This window comes from Salvelinus sp. IW2-2015, linkage group LG5 (genome assembly GCF_002910315.2).
Source record: "Salvelinus sp. IW2-2015 linkage group LG5, ASM291031v2, whole genome shotgun sequence".
Lineage (NCBI taxonomy): Eukaryota > Metazoa > Chordata > Actinopteri > Salmoniformes > Salmonidae > Salvelinus > Salvelinus sp. IW2-2015.
This window is the reverse complement of record NC_036844.1, coordinates 4,269,104-4,288,640: the sequence shown is the minus strand read 5'-3', so window position 1 is coordinate 4,288,640 and position 19,537 is coordinate 4,269,104. Positions and strand designations below refer to the sequence as shown.

The 19,537-nt window shown below is 41.2% G+C and overlaps 1 protein-coding gene across 2 annotated transcripts in view; it reads right to left on the bottom strand.

Moving 5' to 3' along the window:
• Positions 1-9,160: 9,160 nt before the first annotated feature.
• The window catches only part of LOC111963818 (mitogen-activated protein kinase kinase kinase 1), a 118,750-nt gene continuing 108,373 nt past the window's right edge, over positions 9,161-19,537 (bottom strand). For both annotated transcript variants that reach the window (XM_023987359.2, XM_023987360.2), the window contains exons 16-20: positions 19,004-19,166; positions 18,395-18,526; positions 17,946-18,088; positions 16,787-16,918; positions 9,161-10,578 (exon numbers count right to left, since the gene is read on the bottom strand). In XM_023987359.2, coding sequence (XP_023843127.1) covers positions 10,429-10,578; positions 16,787-16,918; positions 17,946-18,088; positions 18,395-18,526; positions 19,004-19,166 — 720 coding nt within the window. In that variant the 3' untranslated portion in view covers positions 9,161-10,428. The remainder of the gene's footprint in view (positions 10,579-16,786; positions 16,919-17,945; positions 18,089-18,394; positions 18,527-19,003; positions 19,167-19,537) is intronic.

The following is a 19,537-nucleotide window of genomic DNA, read 5'->3' as shown; positions in this document are numbered from 1 at the left end:
CGGGGTCTGAGTCATCCGTTGTTCTGGCCAAGTGCCGTCTGAGTCCATCGTTGCCCCGAGCTCGTCCGTACTGAGTCAATCTCTTGGGTGTGCCTGTAGGGTGGTTCCGTCCTGAAGGTCTCTGTTCATTCCAAGCACCGTCCAGGAGCGGCCCGCTCTGCCAAAGCACCGTGTGTGTCGGGTTTTAGCGGCCCGAGGCTGCCAAGCACCGTATATTCTGAGCCGCGGGCCCTTCTGTCGGCCATAAGCACCGTCCGCGCTCAGAGCGGCCGTACGTCTGCCAAGCACCGCGATGAACTGCCCTTTCATGTATTGAGCCATTCAAAGCCGCTCCGTCATCTGGCCATGAGCCTGCAAAGCGGGCGTGGCGGTCAGCTTTACTTGACCATGGCTTTTTGGAGCCAGAGCCCTCCCCCACTGTTTTTCAGTGATCTGTTCTGTTTTATTCAGCCAGTTAATTCCTTTGTTATTTTGGTTGGTTTAACGCTCCAGCCAGACCGGAATCAGCCCAGAGATCTCCCTCCAGACCGGATCGAAGCCAGGCCTTCCGCGCAGACCGGGATCAGCCAGGAGCCACTTCCGCCAGAATCCGTCGATCAAGCCAGATCCGTCAATCCAGCCGCGAGGGGACCCGATTCCGGACCGGGAGGTGGTGCCAGCCAGATTCCATCTCAGGCCGCCAGGATCCGACCAGCCAGTTCGCAGGTGTATCCGCCATTCCAGTCGCTGGATCTGCCACCCCTTATCCTTGGATGCCTGCCCCTGATGGAGCCGTGCTGATCCCGCTTATCCTAGGATGGTTCTGCCCCTTAGTCCGTTTCTGCTCCATGTCTTTTTGTTAGTCTGTGCGGGTTAATCCCCTCCTGCCCGACCCTTGCCCTCCCGTGGGTTCTCATGTTTTTGCGTTAGGAGGCTACGAAGCGGGTAGAAGACTATGCCTGGGGTGGGGGACACGGTACCGAAGGCGCTCGGGATTCCGCCGTCTGGGGTGGTGGTCTGACGGAGCGGTCGATGTGTGTGGGGGGGGTCCCACCCCCAGACTCTCCCCGTGAGGACTTGTGGCTGTGTGGGGTGCACCCGGAGTCTCGTCGCACCTTAAGGGGGGGGGTCGTTATTACACAGCCCTTTGCCGTCTATGTGTCATTTCTTTGGGTTTTTCTTAGGGGTGGGGGAGATGTGGTATTTTGGTGCGGGAGGGGGTGGGGGAGGGGGGTAAGGTCAGGGGTGTGTGTGGGTGTGGGGTAGGAGAGGGTGGTGGGGGATCGCGTAGGACGATGTGAATGGGGAAATGTATTGTGGTTTTTGTTGTGTCTAGGGTGATGTAAGTTAGGGTTTATTAGAGGAGTTGGTTTATGTTTTAGTTAGTTGTCCTAGCTGTGTCTATGGTTGTGTGCATGTTTCTAGTATGTCTATGGTTGAGTGTATGTTTCTAGGGTTGTCTATGGTTGCCTGCAGTGGTTTCTCATCAGAGACAGAATGTCGTTCATTTGTCTCTGTTGGGACATATTTTAGGCAGCCATAGGCATAGGTTTATTGTTGGGTCATTTGTCAGGTTCTGTTCTAGTCTAGGTCTGTGTCAAGGTTGCATGTTTGCATTTTGTCGGTTAGAGCTTCACGGTCATCATTTTGTTGTTTTGCTTCGTTGGTTATCTTCTAAATAAAGAGAAGAGTCTCTTTTTACACGCTGCGCCTGGTCCTCTCTCTCTCCCATGGACAATCGTGACAATGATGGCAAATTGCATATACTCCAGAATGTTATGAAGAGTATCATGCAAATGAACTGAATCTTCCAAAAACATATTCCCTGCAGTTCAGCCCTGCCACAAAAGGACCAGCTGACATCATATCAGTGATTCTCTCGTTAACACAGCTGTGTTAGGTGTGGACAAGGCTGGAGATCACTCTATCATGCTGATTGAGTTCGAATAACAGACTGGAAGATTCAAAAGGAGGGTGGTGCTTGGAATCATTGTTCTTCCTCTGTCAACCATGGTTACCTGCAAGGAAACACGTGCCGTCATCATTGCTTGCACAAAAAGGGCTTGCAGGCAAGGATATGCTGCCAGTAAGATTGCACCTAAATCAACCATTTATCGGATCATCAAGAACTTCATGGAGAGCGGTTCATTGTTGTGAAGAAGGCTTCAGGGCGCCCAAGAAAGTCCAGAAGGTCGTAGGACCGTCTCCTAAAGTTGATTCAGCTGTGGATCGGGGCACCACCAGTACAGAGCTTGCTCAGGAATGGCAGCAGGCAGGTGTGAAGTGCATCTGCCGCACGCATGAGGCGAATACTTTTGAGGATGCCTGGTGTCAGAAGGGCAGCAAGAAGAAGCCACTTCTCTCCAGGAAAAACATCAGGGACAGACTGATATTCTGCAAAAGGTACAGAGTTTGGACTGCTGAGGACTGGTTGAAGTCATTTTCCTGATGAATCCCCTTCCGATTGTTGGGGCATCCGGAAAAAAGCTTGTCTGGAGAAGACAAGTGGAGCGCTACCATCAGTCCTGTGTCATGCCAACGATAAGCATCCTGAGACCATTCATGTGTAGGTTGCTTCTCAGCCAAGGAAGTGGGCCCACTCAGAATTTTGCCTAAGAACACAGCCATGAATAAAGAATGGTACCAACACATCCTCCCGAGAACACTTCTCCCAACCATCCAGGAACAGTTTGGTGACGAAAAATGCATTTTCCAGCATGATGGAGTACCTTGCCATAAGGCAAAAGTGATAACTAAGTGGCTCGGGAACAAAACATCGATTTCTTGGATCCATGGCCAGGAACCTCCCAGACCTTAATCCCATTGAGAACTTGTGTCAATCCTGCAAGAGCGGGTGACAAACAAAACCCCACACAATTCCATTGACATAACTCACAAGCACTGCATTGATTATGCAAGAATGGGCTGCCATCAGTCAGGATGTGGCCCAGAAGTTAATTGACAGCATGCCAGGGCAGATTGCAGAGGTCTTGAAAAAGAAGGGTCAACACTGCAAATATTGACTCTTTGCATCAACTTCATGTAATTGTCAATAAAAGCCTTTGACACTTGTGAAATGCTTGTAATTATACTTCAGTATTCCATGGTAACATCTGACAAAAATATCTAAAGACACTGAAGCAGAAAACTTTGTGGAAATTAATATTTGTGTCATTCTCAAAACTTTTGGACACGACTGTAATGTTTAGTTTTGTGGCTTTGCTGGCATGCATCAAAAACATACATATTTTTTTGCCCTACCAAGATTTACAAGCTAAAATCGCCACTGATAACAACACAACTACAAACTTTAACTCCTGACCACAACCACAGAACTACTGACAAAAATGAGTGACCCCAACTACTGACCACAATCACACAACTACTGGCCACAACCACACAATTACTGACCACATAACTCCTGAACACAACTCCTACCCACAACTACTAACTATACACTTGCATAAAATAACTCCTGAACTGTTCAAGCTAGACACCAAACCAACTTTCACATGTTCAGGTTATCCTTACTTCCAATTCTTAAAAATGTGTATTAATTGTAACTATATACATTTTCATAAAATAACTCACCAACAGTAACTCTTATAACGTTCAAGTTACCAACTTTCTCATGTTCAATCTGTCATAACTTCAAATTCTTACAAACTTGTATGAACTCTAATTGTATAACTTAGCATAAAATAACCAACTGAACCGTTTAAACTAGACATTAAACCAATGTTTGTTCAGGCTATCCTAAATTGATATTTAAATAATTTAAAACTTTTATCAATTATAATTATATAAATTTGCACAAATTAGCATAAAATATCCCACCAACAAAAACTCTTGATCCGTTTAAGACACCAAACCAACTTTCACATGTACAGCTTATTTCAACTTCCAAACATATCAACTATAACTATATACATTTGCATAAATCTGGACATGCATCTCCTTCTACACCATTTAAGCTATCAACACCAAACCAATGTTGAGATGTTCACAATGACCCAACTTAGATTGCTTGTGTTTATTATACAGTGCATAAAGTATTCGGACCCCTTCACCTTTTGTTATGTTACAGCCTTACTCTAAAATGTATTAAATAGTTYTTTCCCCTCATCAATCTACACACAATACCCMATAATGACAAAGCAAAAACAGGTTTTTAAAAATGTTTCCAAATGTATWAAAAAWAAAAAACTGAAATATTACATTTACAAAAGTATTCAGACCCTTTACTAAGTACTTTGTTGCAGCACCTTTCGTTGCGATTACAGCCTCGAGTCTTCTTGGGTATGATGCTACAAGCTTGGCACACCTGTATTTGGGGAGTTTCTCCCATTCTTCTCTGCAGATCCTCTCAAGCGCTGTCAGGTTGGATGGGYAGTGTCGATGCATAACTATGTTCCGGTTTCTCCAGKGATGTTCGAWCGGGTTCAAGTCCGAGTGCTAGCTGGGCCACTCAAGGATTTTCAGAGACTTGTCCCAAAGCCAACAAAAATAACCTGTTTTCACTTTGTCACTTTATGGGGTATTGTGTGTAGATTGATGAGAAAAAAATCTATAATTTCATAAATTTTTTGAATAAGGCAAAATGTGACAAAATATGGAAAAAGTGAAGGGTCTTAATACTTTAAAAAATATATTTAACCTTTATTTAACTAGGCAAGTRAGTTAAGAACAAATTCTTATTTACAATGACGGCCTACACCGGCCAAACRCTAAAGACACTGGGCCAATTGTGCGCCACCCTATGGGACTCTCAATCACGGCCGGTTGTGATACAGCCTGGAATCTAACCAGGGTCTGTAGTGAGATGCAGTGCCATATAATACTTTCCAAATGCACTGTAGTTACTGTATGTGCATCTTTCCCCACCTCATCTCGGAAACTCAGTTGAGCAGGCTTGACTGAAAAGGACTCTGTCTGAAGTATGTTTTTGTTTTGCTTAAAGAGAGCTTCATTCCTAACACCTTTTGTATTTGTATTATTTTTATGACAGGATAGGAGCAGAAGCAGGGAAACAGAATTGAGGGAGAATAAATGTGTATGCAGGGATTCCCACCCCCAGACTCCGGGCCCTGCCTGCTTCAGTAATTCATATTAAAGTGAATAATACTTGTCTGTATTGATACATGTAACACATGGTACATTGGCAAAACGACAGGAGGAACAAGAAACTTTTCCCCCAAATGTTTTGTTTATTTACTATAAAGACAAAGACCAAAATAAGTTCCAATTTATGATATAAAATGCTTCGAATAGGGTAAAGATTTTAATCATTAAAATATCTTGATATATTTTAACTTACAGGATATAGCTTCATTAAAAAAAAAATCATAACCCAGAGATTTCATGAGATTTTTGCAAGAAAAATGTGCTAATATAAGTTAGCCCTTAGCCCTGGAATTTTTGAAAAAGAGAAACCAACAAACACAATAGTCAATAAAAAAAGAATATACTGTATATTTATATATATATTTAGAAAGTGAACTTTGGTASAAGAGACTCTATAGGACACATGAGGTAGTGGAGACTGGAATAAAAGATCAATAGACATTCTTTACAAATAAAAAAGCACCACCAAGTGGCACAGGAAACAGCATACAATTTCACACACACATTTCAGTCCAGCTCAGATCCAAAAAAGGACATAAGATTACATCACATCAGCATAAAATAAGAAAATAAAATGCATAAAGACTAGAAAGCTGGCTGAGACACAGGTGGATAAGAGGAGGATTCAGAAGGCATTGAGAGATTGGTAAGAATTATAGACATGACAAATTTAAGTAATACTGACTAGCTTTTATGAATTTGACCGAAACAGATTTTTCTTCCAGTATATAAAAAAGACAAGAGTGCATAACTTTAAAGCTTTTAAAAATAAATTGAAAAGTAAGATAAGAAAAATAACCAGAAGCAGGAACAAAAACTAATATTTATGGAAAATAGTGTGGTATAAAAATACAGTCAAATACAGTAATMTTAACTAGCAAACTTCACATTTATTTACATTTAAGTCTGTAAGCTTGATCAGCTTATACTCCACATAAAGAAATATGATTAGTATTAAATATATAAAATTTTATGCAACAAAAAAAACAGTATTTTTGAAATTGTCTCAAACCATTGCCATTAAGGGATTCGAACTCTTGAACCCTTTAAACTAGAGATTCAAATATAAAAATAGCAATTAAATGCATATTTCCAATTCAATTAAAAAAAAAACTTTCTTCATCTTAATTATCATCATTTTACTTTCTTAACTGATTACAACGAGAACAACAACACTTGAAGAGTTATAGTTCATACAAGTAACACAATTTAGGATCATGCTTGAGAAAGAACTCTAATTAAAAAAAATATAAAAAATAAAAAGCTAAAAAGTCTAGCTTGAGTTCAGAAATATCACTTGACTCAAAAAAACTACATTGAACAGTATTTATATTCATCAAATAGAAAATCCCCCATGGAAAATACAAGTCTAAGAAAACCTCAGATATACAAGGATTTTATAACATAAAAAAAAACAATAGTTCCCAGATCAAAAATAACTGAATTGTTGTGTGACATTCTACAAAGGAATAGCACCAAAAGAATGGTAGGTCAATATTGAAAATAGAGGTTTTGAAGGTTCATTAAATTATAAACAAATACAAAAATATGTGTGACGCACACAGCTCAATCGTAACAGTGAAAGTTAAAGAGGCCGACGTTTTTTTTTCTTTTAACGCCATCAAAACGTTGTTGGGAGACCTTACCTCCATACTCAACAGATGTCTCAATTTGTAAGGATAGTTTTGAAGAGAGAATAACATCAAAAAAGCTAAGAAACATATCCATTTATATATATATATATATATATATATATATATATATATATAATATATAAACACTGAGCATACCAAACATTAGGAACACCTTATTTAACCTGTCTCCTACTTTTCACCTATACTGATTGAAGTGGATTAAACAAGTGACATCAATAATGGTCAGTGAGCTTTCACCTGGATTCACCTGGTCAATTTGTAATGGAAAAAGCAGGTGTTCTTAATGTTTTGTTCACTCTATATATATAATATATACAGTAGCAGACACAGGTTTGGAAACACCTATCATTCAAGGGTTTTTCTTTATTTTGACTATTTTCTACATTGTAGAATAATAGTAAAGACATCAAAACTATGAAATAACACATATGTAGTAACCAAAAAAGTGTTAACTTCACTAGGGTAGGGCATATTTTCACCTCCGGATGAAAAGCTTGCCCAAAGTAAACTGCCTGCTACTCAGGCCAGAAGCTAGGATTGCATATAATTGGTAGATTTCGATAGAAAACACTCTAAAGTTTCCAAAACTGTTAAAATAATGTCTGTGAAGAACTGAATGGCAGGCAAAAACCTTGAAAATCCATCCAGGAAGTGGTTTTTTTGTTGTTTGTTGTAGTTTTCTATTGAATGCCATTACAGTATCCATTGATTAGGTCAAATTGCACTTCCTATGGCTTCCACTAGATGTCAACAGTCTTTAGAAATTGTTTCAGGATTGATTCTGAAAAATGAGGGAGTAAGACCACTTTGAATGAGTGGACACTGCAGTGTCCAGAGGTTTTTCATGCGCACGACCGAGAGCACGCCTTATTGTTTTCTCTTTTATTGACGAAGCTATTGTCGTGTTTGAATGTTATTGATTATTATGAACTATACAACCTGAGGATTGATTATAAACATCGTTTGACATGTTTACAAACTTTACTGATACTTTTCGGATTTTTCGTCTGTTCTGTTGTGACTGCCTTTGAGCTGTGGATACTGAACAAAACTGAGGTTTTTGGATATAAAGAGGGACTTTTTCGCACAAAAAACATTTATTGAGTAAATGGGAGTCTTGGTGAGGAACCATATGAAGATCATTAAAGGTAAGTGATTAATTGTATCTATTTCTGACTTGTGTAACTCCTCTATTGGCTGGTTAACTGTTTGTAATGATTTGTTTGCTGGGCGCTGTTCTCAGATAATCACATGGTATGCTTTCGCCGTAAAGCCTTTTTGAATTCTGAACCTTGGTTGGATTAACAAGATTCATCTTTAAACCGAGTGTATAACACTTGTATGTTTTATAATTTTTTAAATGTGTATTTCTGTTTTGAATTTGGCGTCTCTGCAATTTCACTGGATGTTGGCCAGGTGGGACGGTAGCGTCCACAGCCCTAGAGAGAGGTTAAACAAATTCAAAACTATATTTTATATTTCAGATTCTTCAAAGTAGCCAACCTTTGCCTTGATGACAGCTTTGCACACTCTTGGCATTCTCTCAACCAGCTTCACCTAGAATGCTTTTCCAACAGTCTTGAAGGAGTTCCCACATATGCTGAGCCCTTGTTGGCTGCTTTTCCTTCACTCCAGGCTCCAACTCTTCTCAAACCATCTCAATTGGGTTGCAGCACTCRCTCACTCTCCTTCTTGGTCAAATAGCCCTTGCACAGCCTGGAGGTGTGTTGGGTCATTGTTCTGTTGAAAAACAAATTATAGTCCCACTAAGCGCAAACCAGATGGGATGGCGTATCGCTGCAGAATGCTGTGGTAGCCATGCTGGTTAAGTGTGTCTTAAATTCTAAATAAATCACTGACAGTGTCACCGGGCAAAGCACCCCCACACCATCACACCTCCTCCTCCATGCTTCACGGTGGGAACCACACATGCGGAGATCATCCACTCACCTACTCTGCGTCACACAAAGACATGGCGGTTGGAACCAAAATTCTCAGATTTGGACTTATCAGACTAAAGGACAAATTTCCACTGGTCTAATGTTCATTGCTCGTGTCACTTATTGTTATTGGTGTTCTTTAGTAATGGTTTCTTTGCAGCAATTCGACCATGAAGGCCTGATTCACACATTCTCCTCCGAACAGTTGATGTTGAGATGAGTCTGTAGCTTGAACTCTGTGAAGCATTTATTTGTGCAAAAATTTCTGAGGCTGATAACTCTAATGAACTTATCCTCTGCAGCAGAGGTAACTCTGGGTCTTCCTTTCCTGTGGCAGTCCTCATGAGAGCCAGTTTCATCATAGTGCTTGATGTTTTTTGCGACTGCACTTGAAGAAACTTTCAAAGTTCTTGARATTTTCCGGCTTGACTGACTTTCCTGTCTTAAAGTAATGATGGACTGTTGCTTTTCTTTGCTTATTTGAGCTGTTCTTGCCATAATATGGATTTAGTCTTTTACCAAATAGGGCTATCTTCTGTATACCACCCCTACCTTGTCACAACACAACTGATTGGCTCAAACGCATTAAGAAGGAAAGAAATTCCACAAATTAACTTTTAAGAAGGCACACCTGTTAATTGAAATGCATTCCAGGTGACTACCTCATGAAGCTGGTTGAGTGAATGCCAAGAGTGTGCAACGCTGACATCAAGGCAAAGGGTGGCTATTTGAAGAATCTCAAATATAAAATATATTTTGATTRGTTTAACACTRTTTTGGTTKCTACATGATTCCATARGTGTRAWTTCATAGTTTTGATGTCTTCACTATTATTCTACAATGTAGAAAATAGTAAAAAATAAAGAAAAACCCTTGAATGAGTAGGTGTTCTATAACTTTTCATGTCCTAAAAACAAAATCTTAAAAACAAAAACACATTTCAGACAAGTACCGTTATCATAAGCGTTCACATTCAGTGTTAAGCTTGCCAAACTAGCAAAGTTTCTGTTAGATATGTCACCAATCCCTGAAACACTTAAGTGATCTTCATCATTATTCGACTAAGCTTGATGGCCCAACAGTAAAATGCACATTTTAAAGGCATCTTTGTAGAAACGCACAAAATCAACCGATTAAACCACTTCATTATGCCTTTCTTTCTACTCTAAAAACAAAAACATAGTTTGAGACTTATGACCATACAACATAAGTGATAAAAACCATCTTTACTCCATCGTCTTCTGTTTGCGGTTCTAAGGACTTATTTTTGACTCACGGGTTAAAATGGGAATAACTTCTTGAAACCTTTGCGGCACTGCAAAATGGCTACGAAAGTGCTTATGGAACCATTTCATTACCAGAACAAAGCCTTGAAGAGCAATACAGACTACAGTATACCAACAAGGCCCTCTGACTAAGAATGTACKATTTTCGTAGAATACATTTTGTGACTTGCTTTTTGCATTTTGTGCTAAGATACAGCAGTTTGAGGCCATAGTAGAAGGGAGGGAGAGAGGAGAGCCCAGATACTACTGTCCATCCCAGGCCCTCCACTCATGACTGGGGAGGGTCTGGGGTGAAGGGAAGGTGGTAATGGTAGCGATTAGGGAGGTTAGTCTGATTGGCAGCGTTTAGAGGAGAGAAAGCAGGCTTGGCTAGGCCTTCAGTAGTATTTCCGTGCGGACGCTTTGGGATAGGGTGGGTAGGGGACTTGGGGAGGATGTTGGGGACTACCAGTTGAGACGGAAGATGGGGTGCTTGAGGAGTTCCCTGGAGGGGGGGCGGTCCATGGGCTGCAGCTCCAGGCAGCGCAGGGTGACGTCCCTCAGACCCGCGGTCAGCTGGGGAGGGATGGAGGGTGCACAGGTGGCACTCGCAATCTGGGGGAGAGGGAGAGAGGAGGTGAGGGTGAAGTTATGATACTGTAGAAACCCAATCAACCACAAGGTCTTTGGATGAAAGAGGAAGGCCAATAGGGTGCTTTTCAGCTATATATACAGTGGGGTCCGAATTTATTGACACCCTTGATAAAGATGAGCAAAAATGACTGTATAAAATAAATAATTGAAATACTGAGCTATAGGGGGATCACGTGACCCTTGAACGAGATGGCCACATGAACTAAGAGCTCCGCACAAGTCGTTTCCAATTCTTAATCTTACCTCCACTTCAAGTTAAAACTCCATTAGCTTTAGTCAAAAAGTCATGGCGGCTACAAAAGGCGACAGCACAGGTGACATTTTTACCCGGACTCGACCAATAGCCGCGGAAAAAGCCTCCAAGAAACAGCTAGCTTCAGAAAAATATAGTGCCATTAGCCAGGAGCAAGAGGACACGTCCCCTCGCGAGGGCCAACAACTGCCAACCTCGCACTCTGTCGAAGACATCCTTTCTGAGCTAAGATCCCAACGTACAGAACTCAACAACAAATTAGATCAAAATTATCTCAGCTCAGTGTGATAGAGGGCAAGGTGACAATCCTGGAAAATGCTTTGCCTGACATCAACAACAAGATGACCATCAACGCGGGGCGCCTGGATGAAGCAGAGGGGCGAATCCTATCCATGGAAAAGTCACTGGCAGACGCCATGGAAACAATAGCATCTGCTAAAAAGAAAATAGAGCATCTGGAAGAGAAAACAGAGGACCTGGAAAATAGGGGGCGAAGGAATAACTGTGTTCTATTAAACCTGACCAAAAAAGAAGAGGAAAACATGCCACTGATCCACTACCTGCAAGACAAACTTCCCGAGTGGCTCCACCTGACCACCGACAGGCCCATAGAACTGGAGAGASCTCACCGAGCACTGAGGCCCGCACCAGCAGCCAGACAACCACCGCGCCCAATCACCATGCGTTTCCTGAGATTCACCGACAAGGAACGAGTCTTACAGGGGGAGAAAATCAACACCATTACAGTGGGAAACGCCAAACTCACTTTARACCAGGACCTGTCAGCTGGAATACGGCGAAAGAGTTTGACGAGGTGAAGAAATACTCCATTGACCGAGGCATCTTTAGGGGATTCACATTCCAAAACAAGCTCAGGATTCTTCACCAAGGAGCCCTGCGACACTTCAAAACTCCCGAAGAGGCAAAACGTTTTTTGAAGGACAATGCTGGCCACTGAGAAATGGACCAATGATTAAAAGTGATTACTGTTACTACTAAAGGAGGTAAGACAACATATAGCCGCCATACAATGACCCACCCGCCCCGCTAAATGTCATTATAGCCGTCTAATTTGTATTTATTTTKTTTTAGCTGAGAGAGGGATAGGCCCTATAGCCTAACCTAGGCCTACTAAACTTTTATCCTACTTTATTTCCCCCCTTTTTTTATTATCATTTGCAGTTATCATTTTCACACAGGCCTCCACCATTTATAGCCTGTGGATTATGACACATTTACAGACGTAACGAGAGTCTCAATGTGTCAATAGGCCTATGGCCTTATCCTGTCGCTATTTCGTTTTAATAAAAGCAAACAACTTATCCTATAGATCCATCTTCAGGATTTGCTCCATCATTTGTGATTTATTTGTTTTTGGGAACACAGAATTGAGACTGAGCYTGGGGTTAATAGATCCAACGGGATATGTCGAGTTGTTTGGGAACTCGGCTGGGGTGTTCAGAGATTGGTCTTTTACGTACACCACTTATTTTTTGATTTTATGTGATCGCAGCTGTAACGATTATCCACCTATACCCAGAGATGACTTTCAGAGTTTGATTACTGCTTGATGACATTGACTAGTACCTTAAATCTACTGGCATGGAACTGCCATGGTCTAGGTCATGCAATAAAATGGAAAAAGATAATAGGTGCTCTTAAAATGGAAAAAGTAAACATCACACTATTACAAGAGACACATCACACCTCTGTGATGCTGAACATGCTAAACTCCGCAGAGCTTGGGTGGGACAGGTGTATTTCTCGTCTTTCAAATCAAACCATTCATAATTGACAAAAACATATCTGATCCGGGGGGGTGATTTATTCTGATAACTGGGTCACTGTATAGGCAACCAGTTACTATCTTAAACATATACGCCCCTAACACAGATACTCRTGCTTTCATGTCGAAAATGATAACCCTGTTCAACGAGCATTGTGTTTCCTTTGGAGTGCTGGCTGGAGATTTTAATTGTACCCTCAACCCAACCCTGGACAAATCATCTCAAGTCCCCACCACAAACCCCAGATCTGCAAAGATGTTGAACTCTCTTACTAAAGAGATGGGACTAATAGGGCGGCAGGTAGCCTAGTGGTTAGAGCGTTGGACTAGTAACCGAAAGGTTGCAAGATCGAATCCCCGAGCTGACAAGGTAAAAATCTGTCGAACTGCCCCTGAACAAGGCCGTCATTATAAATAAGAATTTGTTCTAAACTGACTTGCCTAGTTAAATAAWGGTAAAATAGATATCTGGAGAGAGACTAATAGCTCATCTATGGACTATACATACTACTCAAATGTCCATAACACCTACTCTTGTATACAGTTGAAGTTGGAAGTTTACATACACTTAGGTTGGAATCATTAAAACTTGTTTTTCAACCACTCCACACATTTCTTGTTAACAAACTATAGTTTTGGGAAGTCGGTTAGGACATCAACTTTGTGCATGACACAAGTCATTTTCCCAACAATTGTTTACAGTGTTTACACTGTGTCACAAGTCCAGTGGGTCAGAAGTTTACATACACTAAGTAGTCCCTTCTGCAGGGGCAGTATTGAGTAGCTTGGATGAAAAGGTGCCCAGAGTAAACTGCCTGCTCCTCAGTCCCAGTTGCTAATATATGCATATTATTAGTCAATTTGGATAGAAAACACTCTGAAGTTTCTAAAATTGTTTGAATGATGTCTGTGAGTWTAACAGAACTCATATGGCAGGCAAAAACCTGAGAAAGAAATCCAACCAGGAAGTGGGACTGGTGCACTTCACAAAATAGATGGCATCATGAAGGAGGAAAATTATGTGGATATATTGAAGCTGCATCTCAAGACATCAGTCAGGAAGTTAAAGCTTGGTCGCAAATGGATCTTCCCAAATGGACAACGACCCCAAGCATACTTCCAAAGTTGTGGCAAAATGGCTTAAGGACAACAAAGTCAAGGTATTGGAGTGGCCATCACAAAGCCCTGACCTCAATCCTATAGAATAATTGTGGGCAGAACTGAAAAAGCATGTGCGAGCAAGGAGGCCCACAAACCTGACTCAGTTACACCAGCTCTGTCAGGAGGAATGGGCAAAAATTCACCCAACTTATTGTGGGAAGCTTGTGGAAGGCCTCCCGAAACYTTTGACCTAAGTTAAACAATTTGAAGGCAACACTACCAAATACTAATTGAGTGTATGTAAACTTCTGACCCACTGAGAATGTGATGTAAGAAATAAAAGCTGAAATAAATCATTCTCTCTACTATTATTCTGACATTTCACATTCTTAAAATAAAGTGGTGATCCTAACTGACCTAAGACAGGGATTTTTAATWGGATTAAATGTCAGGAATTGTGAAAAACTGAGTTTAAATGTATTTGGCTAAGGTGTATGTAAACTTCCGACTTCAACTGTACATGATGAGATTATTATGGACAGCCAAGCATCAATCATCATGTCACCAGAATAAGATATTTATTGGAAAGGAGTGTGAAGCTCATTACCCTGTGAAGTTCATCATAACTTATTTAATCTACAGACWAATAAACTGCATGCTTTCCAAAGTCATAGTGGGAGGACCAGACAATATCACCGTGTGGCTCGAATTTACTTCAATATGATGGTTGTTATATCAATATTTGCGCATAAAAGCGTTTTTATTTCTCGCATAAAAATATCCCACCTTTTCTAGCGTATTTTTGTGTGTCAATATGTGGAAAGTTTACTGTCAAAATTACTGATCCCATCAAGCTGTTATGACATTTTTTATCCGGAATGTACTTTACTCGCATAAAAAGGTTGGATGGAAACCTGGTTATTGAAAACCTGTGGATTGAATTGAAGAAAGGGGGATACCTAGTCAGTGGTACAACTGAATGGATTCAACTGAAATGTGTCTTCCACATTTAACCCAACCCCTCTGCGGGGGGCTGCCATAATCGACATCCACGTTTTCGGCGGCAGGGAACAGTGGGTTAACTGCCTTGCTCAGTGGCAGAAAAACAGATTTTTACCTTGTCAGCTCCGGGATTCAATCCAGCAACCTTTCAGATACTGGCCCAACGCTCTAACCACTAGGCTACCTGCCGGGCAGTCCATCAGCYCAGACAAAGGATATCAAGGATCTGGAAAGACTCTGCATAGAGGAATGATCTATAATCACTCACGTGTTCTCAAATCTCATAAAATTCTGCCTGAAAGTGGAATTATGTTTTTCGAAATGACCTTAATAATTATCTGTAAGGTTTCAGTCAAGCAGTACATTTTAAAACACAGATTCAACCACAAAAACCAGGGAGGTATTCCAATACCTCGCAAATAAGGGCACCTATCGGTAGATGGGTAAAAATACAAAAAGCAGACATTGAATATCTCTTTGAGCATGGTGAAGTTAATTACACTTTGGATGGTGTATCAATAAACCCTGTCACTACAAAGATACAGGCGTCCTTCCAAACTCAGTTGCCGGAGAGGAAGGGATTTGACCATGAGGCCAATGGTGACTTTAAAACAGTTACAGAGTTTAATGGCTGTGATAAAAGAAAACTGAGGATGGATCAACAACATTGCAGTTACTCCACAATACTAACCTAATTGACAAAGTGAAAAGGAAGGAAGCCTGTACAGAATACAAATATTCCAAAACATGCATCCTGTTTGCAACAAGGCACTAAAGTAATACTACAAAAAAATATGGCAAAGGAATTCACTTTTTGTCCTGAATACGAAGTGTTATGTTTGGGGCAAATCCAATACAACACATTACTGAGTACCACGCMCCATATTTTCAAGTATAGTTATGGGTATGCTTGTAATTGTTAGGGACTGGGGAGTTTTTCAGGATAAAAAAAAATGGAATGGAGCTAAGCACAGGCAAAATTCTAGAGGAAAACCTGGTTCATCAGTCTGCTTTCCATCAGACACTGGGGGATTAATGAACTTTTCAGCAAGAGAATAACCTAAAACACAAGGCCAAATCTACACTGGAGTTGCTTACCAAGAAGACAGTGAATGTTCCTGAGTGGCCAAGTTGTTGTCTAGCAATGATAAACAACCAATTTGACAGAGATTGAATACTTWATTTTTTTAGAATAGTGGGCAAATGTTGCCCAATCCAGCTGTGGAAAGGTCTTAGCGACAGCTGTAATCGCTGCCGAAGATGCTTCTATGAAGTATTGACTTGGGTGTCTGAATATAGAATATAATATATAGATATTTCTGTATTTAATTGTCAATAAATTAGCAAACATAAAAAAAAACATGTTTTCACTTTGTCATTATGGGGTATTGGTGAGAATATATATATATATATTTTAATCCATTTTGAATTCAGGCTGTAACACCAAAAAATGTGGAACAAGTCAAGGGGTATGAATGCTTTCTGAAGTCACTAGAGTACTGTATGTCTTTTACAACTATACGTGAGTCTTTACAGCTATATGTGTGCTTTTTCGGCTATATGTGTGTACATCAATCAATATAAAGTCATGTTGTGGCAGTATATCCTGTGAATTCTTTAAGTTCAAGCCTTACAAGCAGAGAGTGCCAACTCCATCTAGTTGGGGAAAACACTGATTGTGCAGTTTTTTGTGGGTCGCATATTCAATGATAATGCTCAAGACCCAACAATAAAATGTCTAGGTATAGGATATTTCTGGTCCTGAAGACAAATTGATCACATATCTAAGTGACTGGACATGGTTTCCTTAAAATACTAACTTTGTGACTTTAATTAGAATAATAATAATAAACATAATATATGCCCTTTAGCAGACACTTTTATTCAAAGAGACTTATCGTCATGTGTGCATACATTTTTCACATTGGGTGGCGCCAGGAATAAACCCACAATCCTGACATTTCAAGCGCCATGCTCTACCAACTGAGCCATACAGGACCACACCACACTACTTGTATTGACGGTACCTTGAATATGAGGGCCAGATGGTTGGAGTGTTTCTCAGCGTTCCAGGGGGGCTTGGCACAWGACATCTCGATGATGGCACAMCCCACACTCCACACATCACAGCTCCGGCCGTACTGCTGTCCACGTAGCACCTACAGAGTCAACCATACACTGAAGGTATCAACATATGGACAAATGCATTACGTTTATTGAATTTAAGCATTTAATGCACGCACCCACTACACACGCARACTTAACTCTACTCCATTCATAGTCTTTAATGTGCAAATAGCGGCAGAATTGACCGAAATGGCAAGCCATTGTTTTACAGCACTTGACTGGGTGTTGTTGAAGAGTGGCATAGTTACACAACAGACTTATTTTTGGTGGATGGACACATAATGTCAAACCAAAGGATGTGACTCGGCCAACGAGTTAAATTTATCACGGAGCCTCCCATCATGTTTTGTTGGGTCTGTATTTAGTTGCCCTCTTTCTTCATTCTTTATCACGACTATGGCTTCAATTAATTCTGAGGCCAAATCTTGCTTTCTTATGTTTGGGGWAGGATATTTAAATGTCAATGGCTTCCGACAAAGATTTATTTTCGCCGCGAAACACAGCCGCCATTATGCAGGCCATTCAGAATCACGTGTCCGCTGGGGAACTGAACTAAAGTGGATTTAGATTTCTCAGTAACTCCCAAATGAAAGAAAATTATAATCCCTTTTGAGAGAGGGCCCCCACAATGGAGTCCGGACCTTTAATGCCTTGTTACTACTGTGGCTCCCAAAACCTTGTTTAATTAGAAGTGAGTTCAGCTGTGAACTGCCTATCACAGCACAGCAGCCCAGTTCATTATCAGCATCCTCAGGGACCTCTTCAAAAAAACAGCCCTCACAGAAGGCTACTGCTTCTGCCGCTGTTTCTTCTTTCTCTTTCAGATCRTCTCCACAAACAGGATACAGAGGATTGAGAGGTTTTTGATCGTAGGGCATTCGTTTAAGTGGCAGAATTTCCTAGCTTTATGCTCACAAGCTTCATGCCAGCCATCACTTGTACACAGTGTGTGTGTCTGAAATGCTCTCTGGCTCTGGTCAAAAGTAGTGCACTATAAATGCCGGGAAGAGAGTGCTAATTCGGACACAYATTTAGTCTCTCTCTCTCATCCGTGTTTACCTCGGGGGCCATGAAGGCGATGGTTCCCAGGAGTTGGCCCTGGAACTCCCCTGCTCCAGTGCCCTTAGAGGCCAGTCTGGCAGCAGCTCCGAAGTCGGCTATACGCAGCCTCTGACCTGTGCTGTCAATCAGCAGGTTGGCACCTGGGGGAGAGAGAGAGTGGAGTGGGGGATGGGTAGTTATTGAAGAGATAGGATGTCCTGACCAGTAAAAAATCCCAAGCCCTTATTATAGTAAGCCCCCACAGTCAAAAGCTAAAACGTGGAACACATAAATGAGTTTGTTTCTGTCCCGGGTCTAGCACATAGGGGCTCGCCATCCCCCCTCCTTCAGTTCTGTGACAGGCAGCACAATTTCAGCAGGGATTTCCTGTGTGCTGGAGGTTGTTTGTGTGTGTGTGTGTGTGTGTGTGTGTGTGCGTGTGCGTGTGTGTGTGTGTGTGCACTCACCTTTGATGTCTCTGTGGATGATCTGATTCTCATGGAGGTAGGCCAGGCCTCGGAGCAGCTGCTCCGTGTAGTTGATGATCACAGCCTCCTTGAAGGCTCCATACTTGTTCAGGAGATGGGACACACTCCCACCTGGACACAACAGAYAGAGSATAAACCATAGAGATAGACTTACTATAACCTAGTCATTCTATTTCCAAGGGAGCAACAAGTGTGATTGTTATAGGAGGGAGGACAATGCTTCATAGTAGGAGGGATAGGGTCAAAAGTTACAATATCTACTATGACGTTAAACTTCTGGCAATTCTGAATTAGTTACATAAAGCTTTCGCAGCTGATACATATTCATCCCARAACTTGGTAGTTCACTCATTAGTCATACAAGTTCAATTAATACTATGCATTTTGAAAAGTTAAAAAATAAATAATGAATGATCATGTCACAAAGATAAAAAGCAGGAAACAATAATCTATCAAATTACATTAAAAAAATTCAAAAAATCTATATTTTCTATAGGCTAAATCAAACTGGATTGATTCGAATTGAACAAAGGATGAAAGCGGGAAAGTTTTTTCAACGTTGGATGTGTCATCATCAAAGGCCCTTACCTGCCATCCACTCTACCATCAGGTTGTAGTTGCTCTTCTCGCAGGTGGCCCCCAGCATGCGGATTATGTTGGGGTGGTTGAGGTGGGCCATCATCCGGATCTCCTCCCTCAGAGCCTCCACCACCTCCTCCTGCTCTGACGATGTGTTCCTCACATACGTCACCTAGATGGAGAGGACACACACACTCATGGTTATTAGGGGATGAAAGAGCTGGACATTCTCTTTAAGGGCTACATCTCAGTTTGATGTCACTTGTTAAAATTGAATCAACTCTGAAATGGAATCCATAGGCRCCACCTAGAAACAACACCTAGCTCCCAATCCTAGACACTCCTGCAGATCTGAAAGAATTGAATCGGTATAGAAAATATGGTAATAGGTCTCCCTTGCCCTCTGAACAGCTAGGATGAATTTTCACAATATTGCTTTATACCTATCCATTTCTATCATATCAACAGGAGTACATAGGAGTTGTTTGGAATTCATCATAGGAGAATCAGCCCTAGGATAGGKTCTCTGATTGCCTTGTATGT